This window comes from Lissotriton vulgaris, chromosome 4_1, assembly GCF_964263255.1.
Source record: "Lissotriton vulgaris chromosome 4_1, aLisVul1.2, whole genome shotgun sequence".
NCBI lineage: Eukaryota > Metazoa > Chordata > Amphibia > Caudata > Salamandridae > Lissotriton > Lissotriton vulgaris.
The window spans coordinates 1475368552-1475394958 of NC_141691.1; the positions used below are offsets into that span (position 1 = coordinate 1475368552).

A 26407-nucleotide genomic window follows, 5' to 3' on the forward strand; every position below is an offset into this window, starting at 1 on the left:
TGTGTCCAAAATGGTTCAGATGAAAGGTAGTGACTGAGAAAGGGTCAGGTGTGACTTCTGCACGTTGATAGTGAACCCCAGCGAGTGCAGGAGGTTCGCCACAATCTGGAGGTAGTAGACTAATGCCTGGGACAAGCCCTTCTTCAGTCATTTAGATAGCAAAAGATTGGCACCCGTGATATCAACAAATAAGCTGCAACCACCTGCATCACCTTGGTGAAAACCCGTGGGGCACTGGAAAGGCCAAAGGGGAATACGGCAAACCAAACGTTCTCACACCCACCATGAACCGCAGATTACACCTGTGGGTAGGCAAGACAGGATTGTGGAAATGTGCGTCCTGCAAGTCCAACGCTACCATCCAGTCTCCCATTCCAGAGCATACAGGACTTTAGCGAGTGTGAGTATTTTGAATTTCTCCTTCTTCAAGAAGATATTGAGCGGGAGTAGGTCTAGCATAGGACAAAGGACTGAACTCTTTTGGCACCAGAAAGTAGCTAGAACAACAGCTATGCCCTACTTCTGATACCTTGGCCAAGAGAGCTGCCACTTCCTGGCAGAGTAAGGATATGTGGTCCTCTGTCGTCGTGTTACAAGTTGGTGGGATGGGTGGAGGGGTAGTCACAAAGGGGAGGGAGCAGACCCTTTGTTCAATCTGGAGAACCCAGAAGTCAGATGTTATGGACGTCCAGGGGTGCTGGTGATGGTCTATGGCTAACTTAGCTGCATCTCTACAGTAGGCAATTGCTTGGGAAAGTGTGTCTGATGCCGCCTCAGAGATGACAGGCAGCACCTGAGCAACCATCTCCCAGATTGTACGGGAGTATTGGTCCAAAAGGCACATGCTGTTCACCCACTGCAGCATCAGGCTGCAGAAGAGAACATTCTCTTCCCAAAGGCACCCAGGCCTTAAATGCCAACACTCCTTCGTTTGGTCAAAAGACTTTGACAGATAGGGCCTCTTCCACTTCTTACTCTTCTTCCTCTTGTGGCACTCACCCAATTTCCGGGCTACTTTAACAACGAGTGCCTAGAGTGGCTCCATAACCAATCCTGGGACCTTCCTCTTAACTGATATTTGGATCATTGCAACATTGCACATCGAGCGGCGAGGAGCTTGAGGAATTACTCCCTCAAGGCCTGGGGATGCACGGGGTGGCAATCGGTGCAGATCTTTGTGTCACGATTGCACCCCAGGCACTAGAGTCATACCAAATGTGGGTCTGTTACCGCATCTGAGCTGAATGGCGTGGAAAGAAAAGAACAGACGCCTCTGAACATAAACAGTGATTAGCCAGTGACACTATTAGGGGTGTTGTGATATGACCAAAGAATTTCTTTTATGGCTTGAATAATGGGTTGGGCAGATGCAAAAGCTGGCTGTAAAGAAACTGTGAGCATCCTATTGGTACGTTCTACTAGTGCATTAGCTCTGGGACAGTACAATAGGATCTTATTGTGTTTTATGGCAAGATCAGTCATAAACTGCTTTATTTCTTCGGACACAAACTGGAGCTCATTATCAGTTATTAAAGTATTAGGAATACCTTCTGTAGCAAAAGTATCTGACGAGAACTTAATGACAGATTTGGTATTGGTGGCACTTATAAGCTGTATTGAAACCAAATGGGAACAGTAAACGATCAATGCAAGAATATATTTCTCATGAAGACAGAGCATGAACACGACTTACTATGTCAAGGCCTAACTTGTCCAATGGAATATAGGGAACTTCCATTGGGATTAACGGGGTCTTCCTAGTGTTTTTTTATTTGGGGACTGTGAAGCTCAGAAGATCACCGAAAAAGCGGACTTCAGGAGTGAGGGTGAGGTCTACAAGCCCCAGACTGTCCTAGATTTCCCACATCACTTTCGTGCCCGGAGGCGCATACATCTTTAGCTGGGCTCCCACAGCGCGGGACTGTGAAGCTCGGAAGAACACTGAAGGAGCAGACTTCAGGAGTGGGGGCAAGACCTACAAGCCCCAGACTACCCTGGTTCTCCTGCATCAAATTGGCGCTCAGAGGCGCCTAAATCATGGTGGAGCTCCCGTAAAAGCACGGCCCACCCCTCTTGGCTTGGCTCTATTTTTGTTTTCTGGTTATCGCACCCCTCTTAAGGTTAGGAAAGTGAACTATATTATTTGACTTCACGGTTCTGCTAATTATAGGTGGAGGCAAATCCTACAACTATGGTGAAAAGAAAGTTAGCGAAAATAGGCTAAGGGAAGCAGGCTACGGGGAAACCAACAAATTCAATTACAAACTATCTAACAGGAGCTGTGGGGTTAACAGAAAACGCAATTATAAATGTGGAAGAGCAATTAGCGGCTGCCAAACAAGTTACTCACCTGGCCTTGGGCTGTGTAACTGTGTACACACTTAAAAACCCAAACTTATTATTGAGTAATACTTGTGTGAATCCGAAGAGGCATGATAACCCCTGTACCTCAAATGATTCCCTTGAAATAGCGGGAACTAACACCACTTCGGAGCCGACTTCCCCACCACTTAAAAGGAGCAAACTTTGTGATAAGATACCCACCACTGAAAATGTGACTTAAAAACTGACTAAAGCTTTAGAAAGGCATTGTACAGATACTTTGTCTCTGTTAAGTAAAAATTATGAGGGAGACTAATAAGACTCTTAATACAAAAATAAATAAGCCAGGAACAACATTCGTCCCCTTGGTACCTATTTCTTATAATAGCTTAAGTAATCCACCATACTAGCAATGCTCTGGCTCTAGTGGCAGAGTTAATAGGGAGGTCAGTACCAAAACCCCTCTATCGAAGCATGTGGAGGGTGGGATTTCTCAGCAGCGCTCTGACCAGGGAGATCAAGTTACACTTTATTTACCCCCTGATGCTGCACCCTATGTTATTGTTCTTAAGGGTGTAACTAAGCTCAAACCATGGAAAAAAAAGATGGGTCGATTAAAAAATAATGTGGCGCATTGGTTGTCATCACAAAAATTAAACGCAACCTTCTTACACAATGAGATTATCATGGTAAGGAGGATAAATTAGCTAGGCCCTAGTCATAAGTGAGAAAGTGGTGACTGTCATGATAAACTTTTGTAACCATGTTGTTTTACAGTTGCTTCATTTCCGCTTACAGCAATGCCAGAAGTAACAAGGATGCCAAGGACTAAGGATGGTGGTTGTTCTACTTGCTTATTTCTATAAGCCCATAGAGCCCACAACTGCAAAAAATATTGCTAGAGGAATTGATACAGGGATATTCCCTACTAGATTTGTTATTGACCCTCGATCAAGATTGACGCTGTAAAAAGCATAGACAGAGTGGTACTGGATGTGTCTCTTTGATGCTAATGAAAATAACAGGAAGATGAACTCACTAGAAAATACTGCCTTGAACCCTCTTATTCTTAGATCATGGAATATTGCAGGCGTAAAAAACAAATTGGCTAATAATGACAGGTGTAATTGAATTTGTACAGTAGATTTATTGTGTTTTCAAGAAACTTCGCATACTGGAGATTACGCCATTAATGGGTATACTGCCATTAACGGCCCAGCAGTATTATCAGCACATGGGCGTGCCAAAGGTGGTTTGTCTGTCCTGGTTTTAACTAAAGCTCCGGTGACTGTTATAAAGATTTTTATTATTTCACCTTTCTTACAATTGGTCTTACTTAAGGCGAATTTGAGATTATCTATTGTTTTGATTCATTTTCATAATAATTTGTTTAACAACAAATGCTGTGAGGGTGACAGTCGCTTGAGAAAGAATTGGGAAGAGTGGAGGCTCTCTACCCAGGGATCCAGAAACCGGTCTGGTGGTGGCAAATGGCAGACAGTCATTTAGGAACCACACCAGGGCCGGTCATTTTTCAGGGGGCATCTCTAAGATGCCCTCTGAGTGCCTTTTACATTAAATCCCACACTGGCATCAGTGTGGGTACAATGAGCTGAAATGTTTGCTGGTTTCAGTAAAGCCATTGTGGAGCTCTGGAGTTCATAATGACCAACTCCCAGACGATATACTCATTATGGCTTTACTGCACTTATAATGTCTTGCAATGAACTTAGGCACTGTTGGGATACAGTGCTCATGCAAATGTACCATCACCTGTGTTCTAGTCCACCTTGCTAGAGGGTTGGTTTACCTAGGCCATAGGTGGTGGATTGCAGGTATGGCACACAGGGATGAGTGCCATGTTGACTTCACTTTTCTCTCCATCAAAACACGCAGCCCGCAATGGCAGTGTGTAGGAGTTAAGGTACAAGGCCTCTAAGGGTGGCACAATAGGTTCTGCAGCCCTTAGAGGCTTCCCTGGTCACAGTGCCCACGGTAGCCATGGCACCTTTAACAAAGGGCTTACCTGTGGCCAGCGATGAGCCAATTGTGGGTACAAAGATACAACTTTGGGAAAGAACACAAGCCCTGGGAACCGGATTGGCAGGGACCCATGGCACACCACGTCAAGTGCATCAAGTTTCAGGAAAAAAAAGTAAGAGGTAACCATGAAAAAAGGGGCACTTTCCTAAAGGCGCTCCAATGGAAATTGTCACTCATTTGTCTCAGGTGTACTTTTGATTCCTTTTTGCCATTTTCTACCCTCCAGTGGGTTTTATGTGCTTTCAAAACTTTACAAGGACAAGTCTTACGCCCTCCAGTGGGCCTCAGATTAGCATTCCAGTTTTTCAATTTTAAACTAAATTGTGTCGAAAACCACAAGTTCCGACGTGCACCGGAATGAAATCCAGCATGAAGGCACACCGGAGGCAAATAAAAGGAGCAAGCATGCAGGAAACTGTGGGAGCCGATTATTGATGTGTTTTCAAATGCCTCTGACAAAGGAGCAAGAATGCTCGGAAACGTATAAGGCAGGAGGACCTTAAAGATCGGACTAGGATGCCAGTTTCTTTAAATAAATGGTTTAACACCAACTCGAGGAGTGTGTCCTTAATACACAACAGTTGTCGGAGGATATATATATATATATATATTCCTTCCTTTGGTTCTCTGTGTCCGGGAACTGCAGCGCTCGGTTCGTAATCCCTGCGGCAGAACCACGCCGCTTCCAATATGCACACAATTCTCCCTTGACAGGAAGAACGGGACAAACTCACGTATTTTATGAGTACTCTTAAATATGTGAGTTCGTCCCGTTCTTCTTCCTGTCAAGGGAGAATTGTGTATGTATATATATATATATCTATATCTATATATATATCTATATCTATATCTATATCTATATATATATATATATATATATATTCCACCAACACCACTGCGCTAGAGATGGCACACTCGCTGAACTATACCTTCCGGTTTGGTTTGCCTCCAGGAGCCCGCCCGTGTTCCTTCACTTGAATACTCCACTCCCGACCCACTTCGAGGCAGCAAACGCCTCTTAATCATGGGATTACACAGGGGCACCAATTCTATCACCAGTTCGTCACTTTCTTTTATTGGTCCAGTGAAACCGCCCTCAGTGGGCGTGGCTTATGATGTTACGTGTTGCATTTGGGGAAATGCAGTCCATTGCCGGTGATATACATTTACACTCCCTTCAGTAGGCTGACATGCCTCTGTGTACATTCATTAAAATTGTAATTCCTTCAGTAGGACGGAAAGTTCATGGCAGGCATTCTCTCGCATAGTTCAGCGTGCCGTCCACAGATCGGTTGTCTCTCTCCACAGCCTTCTCATGACAACCGAGAATGGTGCTCATCTCCCACGGCCCTGGCCGCCGTGCATCATATTGTCCACCAACACCACTGCGCTTGAGATGGCACACTCGCTGAACTATACCTTCCGGTTTGGTTTGCCTCCAGGAGCCCTGGTGAGTTAAGCAGAGCTATATAATAGCTTACAAATACCCCACATGGAGTATGCACACCCCAAACAACGGGGAACCCCTCTTAAGGCAATAAAGCCAAGCCAAAAGAGCGCAGTAACGAACCGAACCCGTGAACATGAGTTCCGAGCCCTATGACATTACCGAGCTGAGCAGCCGGCTCAATACCACAGTCAAAGGACCAGACACAGCAACCTGTGGAACACTGCCACAGCAGACCAACAGTTAGCTCAAAGCAAAACGCATCCAAGGGATGCCAATAAAAGGGTAATTACCCTTGACCACAGAAAAGGAAGAAGTAAGGCTCACTGCCCATGTTAAACACAGAGCGCATCTAAAGGATGCTAAATGGAAAAGTACCACCACGGAAGACAGGCCTAAGAAGACCTAAGTGGGAGGACGAAAGCCTGCAAGGAGACAGTGAACCACCGATTCGGCGTGAGCATCAAACAGCAAAACCCCATCAAAGGGTAAGTCAACCAGTCGCTCCCAGATATTTTCAGGGAAGAAGCTATCTCGCAACCAAGCGTGACGCCTTAAGGCAACAGAAACCGCCATAGCTCAGCCTAAAGAATCCACAGTATCTAAGGCTGAGCGGATTGTGAATTTGGCAAGGTCGCAGCCATCCTGGAGGAGGTGAAGGAGATCAACGCGAGCACCTTCAGAGGTGTCAGAAAGCAAAGACTCTGCTGAGTCCCACAGGGCAGAGGTAGCCCGAGCCAAAACACACACTGTATTTAAAGACCGTAGGGCTGCACTAGTGGATGCAAAGATGTTCCTACCCCATGACTCAAGTCATCTGGACTCCCGAAAGGGAGGAAGCGTAAGTGGGGGCAGGGAAGGAAAGGCAGTATGTAAAACAAACCCCTGCGCATCAGGTGCACAAAAAGACAAACAGGATCATGTGGAGCTGGGCGGTGGCTGGGCAAAACTGAATGAACCAAAAGGTCATACAGGGAGGCATCAAAGGGGAGAAGCGGCTCCACATTCCCGGACCCATGGTAAAGGACCTCAAGCAAGGGGTCCACAGACAATGGGGCAGAAGGGGGTTGCAAGTTTAAAATTCGAGTGGCCTATGAGACCACTCTCAGAAAAGCCGCACTAGCCTGGGTAGCCTTCCGCGGAGGTGACAAAAGCTCATCAGTGGGGGAGGGTTGTAAGCTGACCCTCCGAAGACTCTGAGGGTGCGACCAATGCCCCACTGAAGGGAGCCCCATTGAAGAATGAGGATCCTGATGGGGCTCCTGGGGAGGCGAAGAGCCTGCCGGATCTGGGAGCTCGTGAGGAAGCTCCACAAATTCCAAGGGGGGCACTGTCGACATGGCGCCAAAAAGACACCGTGCCAGGGTCGATCGTGCCTCGTCAGTCACCGACTCAGCTGCATCCGGCATCGAGTCGGCGCCGTCTGGCGCCGAAACCACGACAAGCTCCCCTTCCGAAGGAGAAGGAGCCAGAGAGGCAAGCTTTTGGTGCAAGCTTTTGGTGCAGCTCCGGCACCGGCCCTGCCTCAACCACGACAGGCTCCGACTCTGGAGAAAAAAGCTGAGGTGAGCCTACGGCACTGGAACAACGTTGACCCAGGCTCCGGACAGGCAGCCGCCTGCCCTGAAGGCCAGGGTGTGCTCAAGGCAGGGCTATGAGCACCGGCAGCCACCTGGGACGCCACAGGGAGCCCAGCGGGGCTATGCGGCGTGGCAGAGGCGCTGTGGGTCGTAGAGGGGGACCCAGCTGGGCCGCACCCTGACTACTCCATGTGGACCATAGAGGGGACCCAACCGGGTCGCGCCCTAACGACATCACATCTCCCGACGTTTCTGGGGGGGCAAAGGCTCAATTGGTGCCGGGGGCGAACCCACCGGCGAGTCCGTCGGGTATCCCACAAGAAGCGGAGGCCCAAAGGACGTCCCACGAACAGGAGAGGACCCAATGGCGACCTGAAAAGCCATGACATATGCCTCCATTTGGGCCCGAGTCGCCCCTAAACCCGAAAAGGGCGGATAGAGGGTGGGGGGTGACTGTCGGGAGAGCGCGTCCGGGAACCAGTGCCCCTGACAACAGAAGAAAGGGAGGTCGAAGACCTCGGCGACATGTGCATCAACTTACCAAGTGGCAAACGACGGCCTCGGACCCCAGAGGGCGATCAACAGCGGGAAAGGACAGTAGAGACCTGCCGGCAATGAAGAGGCAGGGGGACGAGAGGACCCCGACCAGGACAACCGTGCCAAGAGAAGCTTAATACAGCGCTTCCGTCGAGACTTCGGCTTCAGGCGTTGGCAGGCTTCGCAATCCGTGGAGTCATGGTGCTCGCCCAGACACCACATACAATTTGTATTGAATTGTATTGTATATAGCATTTATATAGCGCAAAACTGCCACCCCTGGTGCTTAGACTTCAACTAGTCAGCACGAAGATCAACCTGAACTGGAAGGGAAGATCTACTTTTCCGCCCTTGGAAATAACCAGGTTTTCAGACTCTTTCTGAAACATGACAATGAGTCGGGCTGTCTGATGGTCTGGGGCAGATCATTCCAGAGACGTGTGGCTGCCACAACGAAGGCTCTGCCCCCCATCCTGGTTTTCTTGAATCTTGTCGTTCTTAATAGGCTTGCATTGGAGGAGCGGAGCTTTCTTTTCGGGTTATGCCAAGTAAATCTTTCCTGTAGTGGGATGTGACCCAAGCCATGCGCTGCTCTATACACAATACAGAGAGATTTAAAACACACTCTCTATTTAACAGGCAGCCAGTGTAAGTCTCTCAGGGCACCAGTCGTGGAGGCCCTGCGATGCCTGTTCAGTGCCAGCTTTGCTGCCATACAGTGGACTCTCTGCAATTTCTGTAGAATGTACTGCAGTGCACCCAAATACAGGGCATTGCAGTAGTCCAATCTACTAAGGATTACGCTCCTTACCACAAGCGCGCGGGTATCTTTAGGCAGAAGCGGGAGAATCTGGAATAGCATCTGTAACAGAGAGAAGCAAACCTTAGCAGTTTTGTTTGCTTGGGATTCCATTTGGAGACCATCATCCACTAATACCCCCAAATTGCGCACTATTTTGGCTGGAGCTAGAGTATCTTCCTCTGGGATGAGCTTAAACTCCAGCCTAGGGTACTGCTGCAGGCTGGTAGGCGGGCAAAATATAACCTCTGGTTTTCCGCTGTTAAATTGCAGAGCCTGCTGTCTGGAGCATACACTCTTGAACTTTGTCCATGGATACCACTTGTTTTTCTTCGAGGGAGAACACCAGTTGGGTGTCATCCGCGTAGTTAATCAGGTCGATTCCATAGGACTTAATTAACAAGAGTAGAGGGCGCAAGTAAATGAGGAAGGATGGGACTAACTGCAGACCCTTGTAGAACTCTGTGAAGTACAGGAGCCCGACAGGCCTCAAACGGCAGCATAGTAACCGTCTGTAGCCTTCCTGAGAGATAGGATTATACCTATTGCACGACCTTTTATGCCCAGATGAGTTAGTCTTTCCAACAGTACTGTATGGCTCACTGTATCAAATGCGACCAACATGTCTAGTAACACTAAAACAGAAAGATCCCCCCTGTCGGCACACATCCGTAGATTATCCATTATGGTGACCAGCGCGGTCTGAGTACTGTGGCCCGGGCAAAAGCCAAATTGATCACTATCTAGTAGTTTGTTATCCTCTAGATAACTTGGCAGCGTTTTACTGACCAATTTCTCAAGGATTTTAACCAGGTAAGGCAGCACGGATATAGGTTGAAAGTTAATCGGGATCAGGGGATCTCGGGAAGGCTTCTTCAGCAAAGGGGTGACTACTGCCTGTTTCCAGGCCTCCGGAACCACTCCTTCTTCAAGAGATTGGTTGCAAATTAATCGCAGCCAGGGAAGAATTTCTTTTCCAGAGGCTTTCCAAATTCTATGTGGGAGCGGATCCCGGGGAGAACCCGAGGTAATGCTTTGGGCAAGTTTGTCAAAAAGGTCCACTGTGAGGACTTGCAAGTTTTCCAAGCAAGGCGTTGCTCTAAGCCCTTCTCCTGGTCTCTCCAGTGGGTCCGTCTGGTTGTCAGTATTATTGGGACGGAGTTCATCCACTATTCTGGTGATCTTTTCTTCAAAGTGTACAGCAATTGCATCGCAGAGTTTCTGTGAAGCAGTCACCTTGCTGCCGGTGCAAGCTGGATGGGATAGCTCCCTAACGATGTTGAATAGAGCTTTAGTACTATTTGAGGAGTTGGCATAAAAATCTGCTTTGGCCCTAATAGGATGCGGGTCAGTTATGGACATCTGCCTCTAACAGGAATTACAAGTTTTAAAGCCCAAAGGCATCACACACTGTTCCTGACGCGAAGCGTCGAAAAGGAGGCCTGAAAACAAGCCAGAGGAACCACTCACTCCGGGTCAGCGTTGCACGCGGAAAAGAAGGAAACTGTCGCCAGCACGCCGGGAGGGACTTATATGACCTCGCTGACATCACGTACGTGGAGGACGTCAGGGTGGGGTCATGTGGCGCCATCCCCCGGCGCGCAGAGGTGCTGCTGCAAAAAAATTCTGGATCCTGCTCATGGCCTACCATAAACCGCAGGTAACGCCAGTGGGCCAGCAGGACGGGGATGTGGAAATATGCGTCCTGCAAGTCTAACGCTACCATCCAGTCTGCAGGGTCGAGGGCAGACAAGACCTGAGCTGGCGTCAACATCTTGAACTTCACCTTCTGGAGGAAGCGGTTGACGTTCCTGAGGTCCAAGGTAGGACGCAGGCCTTTGCCCTTCTTGGGGACCAGAAAGTAGTAGGAATAACAACCACGACCTACTTCTGGCCCAGGAAAGCGCGCAATGGAACCCTTGGGCAAGTGGGCCGTGACTTCCTGCTGAAGAAGCACAAGATGGTCCCCCGACATGCGGTGGTACTGCGGTGGCATGGCTGGAGGGGTAGTCTCAAAGGAATTTTCTGCACCCACTTGTCAAATGTGATGTTGCGCCAGTGGGGGGAGATAATGGCGAATTCTGCCACCCACTGGCATTTGATGGCCTGAAAGTTCAGACTAGGAAAGCTTTGCAGTGATGCTGAGGGGGTGGAGGTGGACTGACCTGCCCGCTGTCCCCCTGAGGATGTTGTTGCGCAGGCCTGTGGTTCTGGATCGAACATGTTGGAGCACCCCTTCCGTGGCCTCGAAAGGAGCGAAAAGCAGAAGGCGGAGAAGGGTGGGTGTCCAACAGGCCCAGGGACTTGGCCGTAGCCCATGAGTCCTTAAAGCACTCCAATGCACTATCTGCATTATTAGGAAGCGAATGCCATCAAAGGGCATGTCCATCAGAATGTTCTGGACATTCCCTGAGAAGCCAGTTGTCCTAAGCCAGGCTTGGCGCTGACCGCCACCGTCGTGAAAACCGCCCTGCCCAGTGAGTCGGTGGTATCAAGCCCACAACGAATGGTGAACATAGCTGCATTTCTCCCAAGCTGCTATAGATTGGGAAGAGTACTGTCCGTGCCTCCTCTGGACAGTTGGGCAGCACCTGCTCAACCGCATCCCACACATGGTAGGAAGATCGGCCCAAGAGGCATGCGGTGTTCATCGACCGCAGCCATAAGATGGCAGGTGAAAACAGCTTCTTGCCAAGCTGCTACAGCTTCTTGGATTCCCTATCCGGAGGTGCGTAAGGGAACGAGGTCTAGGAAGCAGAGGCTTGGACAACCAAGCTCTCGGGAGTGGGGTGTTGGGAGAGAAAGAGGGGGTCGCCTGGAGCCGGGCGATGGCGTCGGGCCACGTTCCTGTCCACAGGAGCCCCTGTGTGTGGCATGGACCAAGTGCCCAAAAGAACGTCCAGTATTGCGTCATTAAAAGGCAGCAAGGGCTCCGAAGAGGTGGCCGCCGGCTGAAGTACTTCTGTCAGGAGGTTAGTCTTGACGGCCACTGTAAGGAGTTCGAGGTGGAGGGCCTCGACAGCCCTACGCAACACCACTGCGTAACTGGCTCCCTCCTCCATAACCACAGTAGGAGGAGACAGCATGCCACGGTCAGGTGAAGTGTCAAGACCACTGGCCTTTCCCAAATCCTCTGCCCAGTCCGGATCATAATCACACCGTTGTGTGAGAGGGTCCTCAGACCCCTCCCAGTCCTCCCCTTCCTCCGAAGTCTGTGAAAGAGGCTGAAAATAAGGAAAAAAAGGCCCCATCGACGTCGAAATTGGTGGCAAGCGACGCCAATCCGGCACGTGTTCCGTTCGGACAACGTTGGAGGTGGTGCCGGAGGGGGGGTTGACACCGGTGGAGGTGTTATGAGGTCAACAGGTGTCGCCCGGGATCTGAGCCTGGATTCAGGGGGGTCATGCGGCGGCGGGGCCAAAGCTGACAGTGGTGCCAGGGCCGGAGCCGCCGGCGATGGAAGGACAGGACCCCAAGTCGGGCCCGCGGGTCCCTTAGGCGCACCGGCGGGGCCAGACGGCGGAAAGAGTCGGGCCATAGCAGCAAGGAACTCTTGCACCTGAACAGGCGTCGCCGACGGACCCGGAAAGGGCAGGTAGGCCGGCGGCGACGTTGCAGGTTGTGCCGGAGCAGCGAGGGTGGCACCACCCACACCCTCAGCCGCAACGCACAACAGGAAGTCGACTTCTTCTTGGAATGCTTCTACTAACCTGACCAAGAAGTGAGAGTTAGGTCCAGAGGAACGATGGTGATGGCTCAGTGACCGGTCCCTCGACCTCCCATGGGACCGGGACCTGGAGCAGCGCGGAGCCGACTGCCGGACTTCCAGCAACTTTCGGGCAAAGTGGTCGCACTCCAGGCAGTAGACACAAACGCGGTGTGGGTCCTTCACCAACATCATGCGGTGACAGTCCCCACAGTTCTTAAAGTCGGGCATCCCTAAGACACCAGGAGCCGATCGACTCAAAAGAATTGAGACAAAAGGCTGTGAGAAGTTGGCCTGGCATATGATGTCCACTATTCTAGTGGGCACCTTGCACCAGTCCAAACGACCCTTATACAATATAAGACCCAATACAAGGACTTAATTAGCACACAGTAAATTAGCACAGTATACATTTTGCCCCAGGGGCCTCACAAACCATATACTAAGAAAGTGGTATAAGAACCATGTAGAGCATAGAGACAAGGCCTAGGGCCTTTAGAACCGCTGATGCAACCAGGAACCACCCAAGGTAGGGACGCAGGAGACCCACAGGGGACGCGTGCAGTGTCTAAACACAGCCGCTAATCACCATTGACTTCTATGGTGGAAATTCAAGTTACAAAGTTAAAGTTTAAGGACACTTAGGAGTGAACTAGGATGGAACGCTTTCAAACTTAGACACTTCGAGAGTTAAGACCCACGGGAGCACAGGAGTACTCGTGTTACCTCACCCAGGAAAGCCAGTGACCAGGATGGCGACAGGAAGATGCCAGCCGATGTCGGGTGCTTTCAAGTGAGGCAGGTGAAGTTGGACTCTTCAGCCATGAGGACCAGGAGGCATCGACAACGACCAGGAGCTGGATTCGAGCTGTCCCACGAAGGATGTCGAGTGCTGCAGAGTCAGTGTCCGGATTGGACACAACAAGCCTTGGCAACAGCAACCCAAGCAAGATGACAAGATTTGCTTTGGTGCAGACCAGCAAGGTCTGAGGGACTCACCCTTTGGAGGGGAGTCAGGGCACTGCTGGAGCAACCAGGGAAGCCCAAGAAACAAAGGATTGTCCTTCGTCGGGACCCACTAGCCAACGGACTAGAGATCGCGAAGGAGCCTCGAGCGGAAATGCAGGAAGCGGGCTCAATGAACACTTGTGGAGTGTAGGCGTCTGAGCTTCGGTGCAAAAGGTGCCAGGGCAGGTGCTTCAAATACCCCAATGCACAACTTCGGGAAACTTTGGGAAGTAGGTGCACTTGCAAACTTGCAGGATGTCCAGGAGTTCCGGTCCCACGTCTCTTGTGATAGCTACAGGTCTCAGCTCTGCTGGGGACTCGTGTCAGCCTCGCAGATGTCTGGAAGTCCATGTCCTGTGCTGCAGATTCTTCGGGATCCGGCGGGAGCCTCAAAAATGTAGACCGGGAAGATGCTTCTTTGGTGCCTGTTTGAACAGGGAGGTCATTCCTTGACCCCAAGGAAGATTTCTTCCGTCTTCCAGTCGAAATGGAATGTCGAAGGGCCAAGATTTCAGCTTCAGAGTTCCGTCCAGGGTAATCTAAAGTCCTGGGGACTGGGTTCCTATACTTATACTAATTTTAGGGGTTGGACTAACTCTAGGGTCCCACCTATGGGAGGACCTGTGGAGTATATGGTATAAAGAGTATATGGTATGGCTATATCATGGAACAGCTATAAGGAAGGGATTCTGAAAGCTGCAGAGGGGCTCAGCTCATGGTAGGGCACCCTCTCACACAAAACCATGCACTCTGCCTCCAGGATTGTCAAGGCCTGCCATAGGAGTGACTTATAGGTTCATATGTGTCCATATACATATAGGTATACTATATCTAAGTAAGGGGTGCTTACACCACCTTACCCAGGCTGCAAGTGCAGACCTGTGGTGCCATTTTGGAATGCTTCCCAGGGGTGGCATAATTCATGCCTCAGCCCCTGTTAAGCCTCTTGGGTATCTATGCCCTTGGTAACATATACTAGGGACTCACAAGAGTAACCCAGTAACCAATCTGGTGTGTACCTAATGTACATGCAATCACTTTAGAGAGAGAACAGCTAGGCTGTGGTCCTGATTAGCAGGGCCACAGCCAGACTAAAGTCGAAAAACCAGTGAAACACAGCAAAAAGTGGGGGTAACCATAGGAAGCAGATGCTACTCTCATAAAAACAAACAGAAATGGCTCTCATAAAAAGGCCTTGAAAAAACTCAGTCAAAAAGTGACCGGGGGTGCTTGCTCTTCCCGGATCTGCGCTTGCTGTCGCAGAAAAAGAAAGAACTGACTTCAGCGTGCGTGGTCGCGTCTAAGTAGCTCCAGCGACGTCATTTCGGCGACGACACATGCGGAACCGCAAGACAAAGCCTACCAACGCGCAGGGGTACTGCTGACGAAAACTTTCAGGATCCAGTCTGGCGCCTGTGGGTAATTCTAAGGTAAGGAATCTATCACTACGTGTTTCTTTCAGATATTTCACTCATTCATGTGTATACATATCAGACAGATCTGCAGGCAAGTTTATAAGGTGTGCCAAGCTTTAATCATATTTAAAGGTAATGTACAGGAGGGAACTGTTTTAAGAAGGTATAGGCCTTTTAGTTATGAAAATAAGATTTATTTAAAGATACTTCTGAATAGAACATATTAAGTAAAATATCTTACCTTCAAATTTAGCCCCAGTTTCTGATCAGTCAAAATGCTGATGTAGGTCTGAAAGACAGCTGAAAATGCCTCAAGTTGGGTGTTCAAAAAAAAAGCTGAATCAACCTAACAAGGGAAAAATACGTTTTAATGTGTTTGGTGTACTGAAAACACAGTAGCGCTCATGACTTGAATGTACTTCATACAAGACATGCAAGAATCTTCTTTGTTGTATACTATTACTTTATTTTTAAAAGACAGGCAAGAAAGAAATGATGACTAGGGCACACATCAAGTTGGAAAAATAGGCCAAAATTGAAAACGATCAAAGAAATTGGAGTTAGGTAATGAGAAACAGGCAAAACAATCAACGAAGGCTGATATAACTTATCAAATTAAGAATAGTGATGGAGATGTTTGATGCAAATTATTTACAGGTATGAAAAGCTAGAGATTGAAGATTAAGAGACAGAAAAAAAGAATGAGTAACAAATTAAGAATAGAAAAACAGTTATATACATAGAAAACACATGAAAAGAAACCGTAGAAGAAAAAACCTATGTGATCCAATAAGAGGTTTGTACACCGACACCTGGGCTCATGTGAGTCGCTGCCTATTGGTATACCTCAATGGGCAGTTCTTTTTCTTCAAAGTACCAAGACCACTACTTTCTTTGAAACGCACTATTTCTACTCCAGCTACTCTCCTAATGTTTACCTTCAAGATCTCGGTTCAAACCATTGACCCAGGGTTCACCTATATTCAACACATTATTAGCACCTTCCTGTGCTGTATCATTCCTTCATACCACACTGTACACCTTTTTCAGTCGTTCACACAGCAATTACTAAAGCCAGTCCTATCTTCGGCATTAGCTCCTTCCTCACCCCGACCACTAGGACCATATGTGTCTAAAGAACCTAAAACCACTAAACCCATTTGTGAATTGTATTATGTGCTAACCTAAAGACATTATATATAACATCCATAATCTCAATTCCCTTGCAATTCTTTTTTGCAGAAGAGAAGATTTTCCACCATCAAGGATTAGTATCCTGTGAGCTCCTGTTTCCTCCAAATTCAACTGCACCTATGTTATAAGTGTGCTGTGTTAAAAACTGTTATATTTCTAATCTTAAGACACATTAACTTTTGAGATGCAGTCTGCATCTATCACTCTCCATGAAAGTCAACAGAATAAAAGGCCTGGGTGTAGTGCAATCCATTATACCAGTGGTAAACCTGTGAAAGAAAAATCAATTTTTAAAACTTTTTTTATTAAAGAAAAAGACGGTACTGGACATTGAACTGCAAAATTGTACCTTTTAACAACATTCTCTAGGTCTATCCCAATACATTCAGCAAACACCAGTTTCATTGAAAAACCTGAATGACCCATCCAGTGGTTCAAGGATCAATTTAAGTTTTGGTATAAATAAATAAATAATCAAGAAATCTGTATTTGTAAAACGCAAACTACTCACCCTTACGAGTCTCAAGGCGCTGGGGCCGTTGTGGAAATTAAGTGCGCTATTGCCCAGAGTCACATAGTGCTGAGCTGCCATCGGAGCCGGGGATCGAACCGTGAACCCTGTGCTCCGAAGTCAGATGCCCTGGCCTCTGCACCACTCGTGCCTTCACCCCGTTCGAGAAATTGGCTCGCTACTTCACCGATTCAAAAGGCTTGGTTTCGAAAATCTATCATATCCTACAGCACCCCCAGTCGCCGCCCTCACATGGCTACCAGAACCGATGGCAGTCCCTTTCGAGCACCGACATTACACCAGCTCAATGGCAGCGACTGTGGCACGACATACCCAAGATCTACCGTAGCATCCCGCAGCAAGAAAACGCCTACAAAATGATGACTCAGTGGTACTATACACCGCAGCGCCTCCACAGGATGTTCCCAGCCTCTTCTCCTGTGTGTTGGCGATGTCGGTCTGCGACTGGGGACTTCTTACACATCTGGTGGACCTGCCCATCACTGACCTTCTTCTGGAAGGAGGTACTGAGCCATATCAAGGGGGTCTTGGGGTTTCCTCTGCCTGATGCCACTAGCACAATTCTACTTGGGATCAAGCCACCTGGGCTTCTGGCGCTCACCCGCAATGACTGGATGGTGGCGCTCCAAATGCTGGGGACAGCCAGACAGCTCATTGCTCTATACTGGAAGAAAGCGGAGGCGCCGCCAGTGGCGGCATGGTTTGTACGCCTCTGGCATGTTCTAACAATGGAGCTCCTCACGGCTAGACTGCAGGCCCGCGATACTCGCTTTGGCAAAGTATGGCAGCCTCTGGTGAAATACTTATGCAAAATAGAACAGGCGCGCCATATGCCCTGAGGTTGCGAGCCCTGCGTCTACTGGAGGACGCTTTGCTCCCTCCATAGAGTGCCCAGAGAGAGTGGTGTGAATGTACTGGAGACTATAGACCTACCCTGCAATAAAACGTGCTGACCTTCCCGCCCTGGGTCCGGCTATTTCTACTCTTCGCTCACCCTCTAATCTTCCCTCTTTCTTTCTTCCCTCTCTCAGTTTCTCACTGCTGATTCTCTCTCTGATGTTACACTACTGCTTGGGTCAGTTTGGTCCTACGAAGTCACCAGTTCCTTTTCCTAGGTTGTACCTGGCCCGTGGGACTGTGCGATCATTGCCAGTGACTGCTGAACATATGGATAGCGCAAACAGCGAAGAAATGCGCGGCCGGCCCTTTTGGGTTGTAGGCATTCTGTTATGCTTGAAGAACTGCTTTCTTATGCGCTCCTACTCTGTACATGTGCAATTCTTACGACGCGGCCGGCCCGGTCAGGGTTGTAGGCTTATCGCTGTGTTTATGTCACTGTCAGAATTACCCCACTTATGGGGCCGCAATAAAAAGATTTAAACACAAAAATATGTAATGCAAAAAATAATATATTTAAAAATAAATAATTTATAATAATGTAGTAAATCAGTATAAAAAATATAACAATTATTGGTCGTCGCAGCTAGCTGCCCTGAACCATGGGTTCTACGGCCCAGTGGTGAACCCCGGATACGCCATGGATAGGTGGCTGACGGGCGGCGGTAATTACTACCGTGCCCTATATTCCAAATCCTTTGACCGCAAGTTAACGGGACCCACCCGAACGGCAGTCCGCACCTGGAAGGCGGTTACCAAGGCGCAGGGATGGCAGGGCAGGCTCACGAGGTTCACTCCCCTCTTTGACTCCGACATCCTGGGTGGACTGTGGCACACCAAGGGGTTTGATAAGTGGGACCTCATTGGCATCAGCAGGGTTGAGGACATGCTCTCTAGGGGTTTGATTAAGACCTTCCCCCATTTACAAGCTGAGTACCAGCTGGGCGCGACGGAGTTCTTCCGTTATGCGCAGCTGAGACATGCGCTGCTTTCGGCCTCTCTGCCGGACGGCGTCATTCCCGAAAGTTCCCCGCTGGAAGATAGGATCCTGGATGGGCATATGCCAGACAGTGCAATTTCCCTCTCGTACAAGAAGTTGATTAATACACGCACAGACCTCCTCCTTGGCTTGAGAGATCAGTGGGTGGCGGATGGCCTTGAGTTGGACGACGAGGATTGGCAGAGTGCGGTTTCCTCTCCTAAGGAGGTTGCCATTTCTTCCCGTCTTCGCCTCGTACAGTTTAAGGTCCTGCACCGGGTGTACGTGACAGGGCCCCGATTGATGCGTATGGGTTTCTCACCTGACGGTCTCTGCCGCAGGGGCTGTGGGGCTCCTGCCACTTTCCTACATATCCTCTGGGACTGCCCGGTGATCGCCTCCTACTGGAGAAGGGTTCACCGAGTGATGGCGGAGGTTACTGGCGTGGCTTCCCAGGCGGAGGCCCGTCGATGCCTCTTGAATGTATGGGAGCCGTCCGACCACAACGTAGCACAGACTAGGTGGGTCACCCTTGGGAACATGGTGGCGAAGAGGGACATAGCCCAGAGATGGGGTGCGACTGAAGCCCCTCTATTGGTGCAGTGGAAGGCCAACATGGACTGGTGTATGTTTAGGGAAAAGACAGTCTATGTGGCCAGAGGGAAACCTCGGACTTGGACGAAAATTTGGGGAGCATGGAACGAATACAGGGGAGATGTGTGTCAACCGCCTGAACCAATTGATCAACATGATACCGTTTCTCCCTGACCTGTGACGCCAACTGAGCTTTAATGTAATTCTTTCTCCTGATACCTTCCCCCGCCCCCCTCCTTCCCATCCTGCAATCTGCCTTTCTCTAGTGTTTTCCTGCCTTATTCCCTACCCATCCCTGACACCCAGCGTCACATTTTATACACTGCCACTTTCGCGCCCGCGGGCGCCTGTTGTTGTCTTTCTATCATAAAATTTAACCTTTGATGATTATGTCTCAATTGTTTGACACTATTGGTCTCCTTTATTCTTGCTGCCTCGCCTCCGGGATGTCAGGCTGAATAGCTGTGTGTTCTGGTCTCAATAAAGGTTTTCAAAAATTAAAAAAAAAAAAAAAAAAAAAAATACAACAATTAGAACATTTAAAAATTATCATTTACAAAACCCTTGAAATTCACTGAAAAAAAACATAGGTTTCAGCTACGTTATAGTTCGGAATTACCATTTAAAAAACCTTTGAAATTCATTGAAAAAAACATAGGTTTCAGCCATGTTATAGTTAGGAATTAGCATTTTAAAAACCTTGCAAATTCACTGAAAAAAACATAGGTTTCACACACATTATAGTTAGGAATTAGCATTTTAAAAACTTTTGAAATTCACTGAAAAAACCATAGGTTTCACACCAGTTATAGTTAGCTGGTCATTTTCCTCATACAAAACCTTTGAAATTCCCCGTTTATAGTTAGTTCTGCTAACTATAAATCTCGGGACCGCAATGCACTGCTGATGACGTCACATATTACATCACTCATGACATGGTCAGTGACATCACTCATGACATCACTGATGACTTCTCAAATGACATCACTGATGACATCATCCTTGTAAAAGTGGCAGACCTCCTCTCACTCCAATATAACCTTTGATACACACATTCAAAAATAGAAACAAAAATTTTCAAGAAAATGGAGATTCCAATACTAGTTACAACAACCTATTCCAACATCTTCTTCCACATCCACTCATTCACGAACAGTTCTATATAGTCACTCATACATGTACTCAATCATCATATGTACTCATACAGCTATACATCCTGTTACACACCGATAGTCATCCATAGTTACTTACACATATACTCACACATGCAAATAAACTATCAAACATCCATTTACTTGCTATACACACAAACATACACATACTGACTCTCAAACGATCACATATAGAAACACATACTTAGTTATAAAGGAAACAGAACAATGCAATGCTAATCAAAACGTTTATCAGTGATATGCCTATGGTGATTAAAGGTGACCAAAGTGATCACGGTGAAAATACCTGCTTTATTGTGCTTCGAATGCAGCATGCACAAGGAAGACAATAAAAATAACCAACACCTGTTTCCTTTACAGACTTTACGAATGTGATCTGTAAGTATACTGACCCACTACACACACAACGCACTTTAGGGTGTGCGTTGATATATAGACACACTGCTGGGGTATCTACTTTATTTTTGACCCCGCATCTTTTTTGGTCCTGAAGAAAGCCTCCCGATTGACGACGAAGGCTGAAACTAGTTGACCTACACTTTTCTGGATATAGAGGGCCATAATATCCTCTGATATATCCAACATATTCTTTTTTACTCATGCCATGGGACCCTTCTATTAAAACTTTTAAAAGGGTAGTTCCCATAGGCCTTTTTAACTCATAAAACTCACTTCACATAGCACTGTTCACTCATACACACAAAAAAACCCGCTCCGCTGTAGACAGGCGTTGCAGCACAGCTGGATCGCACTCGGTGATCCAACTGGGCCCCGATGATGAAGCATGTCATCTACTAAACAGATGGGTGAGGGGTTTACAAACTTATTGGTGATCACCAATTAAATTCTGCAGAAAAATACCTGCTCCAGGTCTTGTCCTTGTTGTTTTGCTGGTTGAAATGAATCTACATGTATTGTTAGGTTTCTCTTTTACTTCACATGTACTCAGAGTATTTGAAGTTTCTTCATTATTGCTGACTGCCCTCGGTAACAACAGGGTTTCTCTTTTAATTAAGGCAACCTTACGCAGGGTAGCAGCTAGATTTTTTTCCTGATAGCCTCTCTCTAACAGTTTGAGTTTGGTTAAAGTAAGAGCTTCCTCGCATGCAAGAGTCGTACTGCATGCTCTTTTTACTCTGAGGAATTCGCCATAAGGTAAGCTAGTTATGGTGTGGCTCGGGTGGAAACTACTGGCATGTAGCAGGGTATTCCCTGCAGTAGGTTTCTGGAATAAGCTTGTTTCTATAAGCCCTGTTTTGATGTTAATCAAAATATCAAGGAAACTGATGGTGGTGGCATTAATATGGTGTGTGAATGCCAAGTTATAAGCGTTGTTATATATATGTTAATTATATGAACAGGTTTCTTTCCTTCGGTAAGGACTTATCTGGTACAGACTTATCTAGCCACAGATTCCTTACCTATATAAGCGCCACCCACCGCGCTGACGTCAAATTGTTTTTGCGACTTGCCATGCCAGGAGCGCAGAGCCCCTAAGAACACACACCACTGGTGTGTGAAAACTAGGTCCCTGAAAAAGGATCATCCCAATACCTAAAATCTGTTTAAAGAGCAAGGAGGCTGGGTGGGTTTGTAGGGAATCTGCGGCTGGATAGAGTCTCTACCAGATAAATTATCACCAAAGGTAAGTGACTTGTTCATCTGATAGAGACTTCTAGCTGTAGATTTCTTAGCTAAGAACAGATAACCAAGCAGTGCCTTCCCAGAGGAGGGTCAGCAAATATGTTTATACTAGAAAATCCTGCAGGACTGAAAAGGGCAAAATGCCCATCGGGACAAACCTGACTGTCCAGGCAGTAGTGCTTGGTGATGTGTGTAGCAAATCCTACTTTGCAGCCTAACAGATATCCATGACAGGAATTCCGAAAGCTAATGCAGTGGTCGCAGCCTTTGCTCTGGTAGAATGAACACACAAACCCTCAGGGGGTTGCTTCCTGGCCAATGCATTGCAGTTCTTAATGTAGAGCACAATCCATCGAGAGATGGTTTGTTTCTGGACGGGCTTCCTTTTCTTGGCTCTGACATAACTCACAAACAGTTGATCATTCAACCCGGAACAGTCGTGTGCGGGCAAGGTAGAATGACAAAGCCCTTTTTGGGTCCAGCTCGTGTAGTCTCTCCTCTTCCTTAGAGGGATGTGGTGGAGCATAAAAAGGTAGGTAATATGATATACTGGCCTATAAGGAACAGGGTTACTACCTTTGGCAAGAAGGATGCCCAAATCCGAAGGACCAGTTTGTCTAGGTAGAAAGAGATGTACAGAGGCTGAGATCACAGCGCCTGCATTTCACGGACCTTCCAGGCAGATGTAATTGCCACCAGAAAGGCCATCTTGATGGTGAGGAGCCTAAAAGGGCACTTATTAAGTGGCTCAAATGGAAAGCACATTAGAAAAGTAAGAACCAAATTGATGTCCCACTAAGGCATAAAAAAGAGAGCTGGAGGAAACGTGCTGATGACCTTTAAGGAACCTATTTACAAATAGGGGACTTGAAAACAGAGGGCTGATCTGGCAGCCTCAAAGGCTGAGATAGCAGATAAAAACAACCCTTCAACTTACCCAATGCAGAGCCCTGCTGGGCCAATATAAGGATAAACCAAAGAACGTGGGAAAGGGGTCCAGGTAAAGGGTCAACCTGTTTGTCTGTAAACCATGCCACAAACTTGCCACAATGGCTGCGTATACAGTCTGAGTGGAGGGATGCCGAGCTGTCAAAATAACATTACAGATTTCAGGCCCAAGGTCAAAAGCTGTCAACTGCTGCCACTCAATTTCCAAGCATGAAGGTGGAGGGTGGGGTGGATAACCCTCCCCTGCTGCTGCGATAAATGATCTACCCGAAGGGGCAGCCTGATTGGAAGACCGATGGACATGGTCAACAGCTTGGGATGCCAGACTCTCCGAGCCCAGTCCAGAGCCTAAAGGATGACTTGTGCCTGGTGGTTACTGATCTCTTTCAGAACTCTGGGCAGGAATGGTAATGGCGAAAAAGTATACAGACTGAATTGACTTCTGGTTATCAGACCCACGAGGCCTGTGAGTGCCACATCCTCGGCATCGCAGGGACTGAGAAGTCTGCTGGCCATAGGGGTGGGAAGTTGGAGAAGCTGCAGGAAGCCGATTCTGTGGCCACGAAAGGAGCAGAAGGCAAACAGTGGTCAGCAGGGGGCATATAAAGGCTCAAAGAGCTGGCCATAGTCCTGCTATCCTTATAGAGCTCCCGATCTAGGCAATTTGTGATGATTTCATTTTATGCATACAACTTTATATTAGGAAAGCAGAGTGTTGTCAAGGCCATTCATTCACTATTTCAGTTTGGCTTGGATGACCCCAAGCCTCCGTATTTACACCTAGTGAACCATCTGTTGCTTAGTTTCCCATCTCCCAATGTGATGGATATCAGGATTAGCGCGTGAGCAGGTCAATCACTGTTTTGAGGAGTGCTGAATTGAAGACCTTGGCTCCATCAACAAGCCAGTTAATTTGATTCGAGCTCTAACATTTCCCACTTCGCTACCGCCTCAAAGTAGTGCCTCTTCCTTTACTTCTGTTAAATCCATTAGTTTACTGATGACACCCTGGATTTTAACTTTCCTTCAGTTTGGCAAAACAAAACCAGAAGGTAGTCAGACCAAATTATCTGTAGGAAGGTCCCCTTGGTGATAAAAGTACGGCCAGCAAAGAGCAGGCCAAGGGTAGCACCAACAAACTTAAGCAAAAGCTATCAAAGCCTTTAACTAGCCTAGAGTGATTCATATTTGAAGAATCATCTGCCTATCAAATATGTTATCCCATAACTAGCAAATTGGTCCAAAAAAGTGTGGGTGTGCTGCAAAATTCCACAAAGGAACCTAAATAGCACCCATCAGATTTATGATATGATGAAATGATCACCGGAACAGGTTTGTGTGAGACAACGCATAACACAGCAGAATTGCACGTGAATGGCAGCAACAATTAGTGACAAAAGAAAAGGCCAATTCTGATTTGGAAATGGTTGCAAAACCTCTCTTTTCCCCACTCAGTCTGCTGACAAAACCCTATATCCTTTCAGGATGGCAAACTCAAGATCATGGTACGATGAAATAATTATCCAGCAACCATTATTTAAATAACATGCCAATGGCATTTGGGGAGAGGCTTCACGTTGAGTATATACATTTTGGGACCCAAAAAGTGTACAGGTGTTGAAAGGGAGTTCCTAGCTTGGGCCCTATTTGTGCTCAGAGAGTGAGTGATGCCCATTAAGAATAGACAGTTTATCACCATGGGACAAGATGTGCCATAACGGAGAGTTCACAGTGTGTAGGTTCTGCATGGACAATCCCCTCACAGAAAAGACCCTTTAACAGCATGTTCTGCTGGACAAGAGGAATCAGTGCAGACAGGCTGTACAAGGCACACCACAAAGCTCAATTTATAATGATTTTTTGGCGGGTTATGGAGGTGTGTGCTACAGACCCTTCTGAAATATCTGCCCTATGAGAGCGAAAAATGGCCTAATAAGTCCCAAGAGGAGTAGTACAGATGCAAACAGTTTGGTCAATGTAGCAGGCGTTAAGTTTCAACACAGTGTACTGCGTAGTGGAAGTGAATAACACAGACATGACACAGAAATGGAGCAGTGCTGCACCCTGATAAAAGTTTTAGAGGAAAAGGAATATCAGCGGCTTGCTAAAAAAAAACAGCCCCCACTCCCGCACTTGAGCCTGGTATAAACTGGATTATGCCATGCTGTCTTGCATTTGTTCCTTTTCTAAGCATAGGTTGTTAATGAGAAACAAACACCAAGTGGTAAGGTAAAATCACATTAAATAGGGGTTTTATGAGTAATGTATTTCACCTTTGTTAAGTGAGAATAACATTCAATATATGATGGAGTAAGCAGTCCTTTCTCACAACAGTAAAGCTGCGCTACAGCATTAAGGTTGAATCTGACCTTTGTACAATAGTAACAAAGGGGTGTCTGCATGCTTATCAGTATACTTGTTGGACAGGTTTGTTTTAACTGGCATGCATAAAAACAAAAAGAACTAGTTATGCACCTTCCGTGAAGATTTTTCTGGTTGCTACTCTACCTGCAGATTCATCACATTGTGACTCTCATGAGGTATCAGGTTGGTTTCAGAAACCTGAAATAGCACTCCTGCACCTACAGATAGTACCTCAACTATGTCTTGGCTTCTGGTTAAATCTGGGGTCTGACATCACACATAACCATACAAGTTGCCACCTCTGTGCAATGGCATCAGAGCCCCATCCTTTTTCCAACATGTGCACAGGAGGAGACGCAGTTGACAAGAATGACAGACTTGCAGTGTTCCATGATAACTTACAACTGTTAATAAGGTCCCAAAACTACTCAGAACAAGAAGGTGAGTGGGATCGATGAGGAATCGGTAGGTAGAGATCATTGCATAAGGTAAAAACCTTTCTCCCCTGATTTATATTATATGCAGATTTCTCAACTCTTGAATCAATCCTCAAGCAGTGGCTTCCCAGCTGGTGGTTCTGATGAGATGGTTAAAGCAAGAGGTCCTGCAACATCTGCAAATATGGCCCCCTCTATGGACTTTAGAGTCAGGAGAGTAACAGCTGATGAAGGTGTGGAATGAACACCACTTTGCGGCACAGCAACTATCTAACATAGGAACTTATGGAGACCGCCTTGAAGAGGACGCGTTTGTCATAGTGGAATGAGCTTTGATGCCTTCAAGGTGGGTCCGGGGTAAGGCGGAAGGGGGTCCTTCTCGACAAGGACAATGAAGATTTTGATGCACAGGATTATCCCGCTGGAAACTGTCCAGTTCTGAATTACCATGCCCTTCTTGGAGCTGGCACAATTCAGACAAAATTCTTCACAGACCAAAGATTTGTGAGTCCTATCAATGTAAAAGCTGAGGGTCCTTCAGGAATTTACACAATGCAGCATTTTCTACTCCTTGGTGGGAGGAGGAGATGGAAAGGGTGATCCAATAACTCACATGAAACCGAGAGACTATCTATGGATGCAAGTAAGTCTTCATCCACAGGAGCAGCTTCTCTGGGTAAAATGAAAATAAATGAAATAAGGCATAACAGACTGGAGTTTGCTAACACGCAGAGCAAAGGTAATGGTGATCAGAAAGACAGTTTTCAAAGTGAGCAGCCTCGATGGGTC

The 26407-nt window shown here is 47.4% G+C and overlaps 1 protein-coding gene across 1 annotated transcript in view; it reads right to left on the reverse strand.

The window, feature by feature from the left end:
• PRKDC (protein kinase, DNA-activated, catalytic subunit) overlaps positions 1 to 26407 on the reverse strand; it is a 2818033-nt gene that overhangs the window by 1936127 nt on the left and 855499 nt on the right. The window contains exon 38 of the mRNA XM_086965729.1: positions 15099 to 15203. Coding sequence (XP_086821855.1) covers positions 15099 to 15203 — 105 coding nt within the window. The remainder of the gene's footprint in view (positions 1 to 15098; positions 15204 to 26407) is intronic.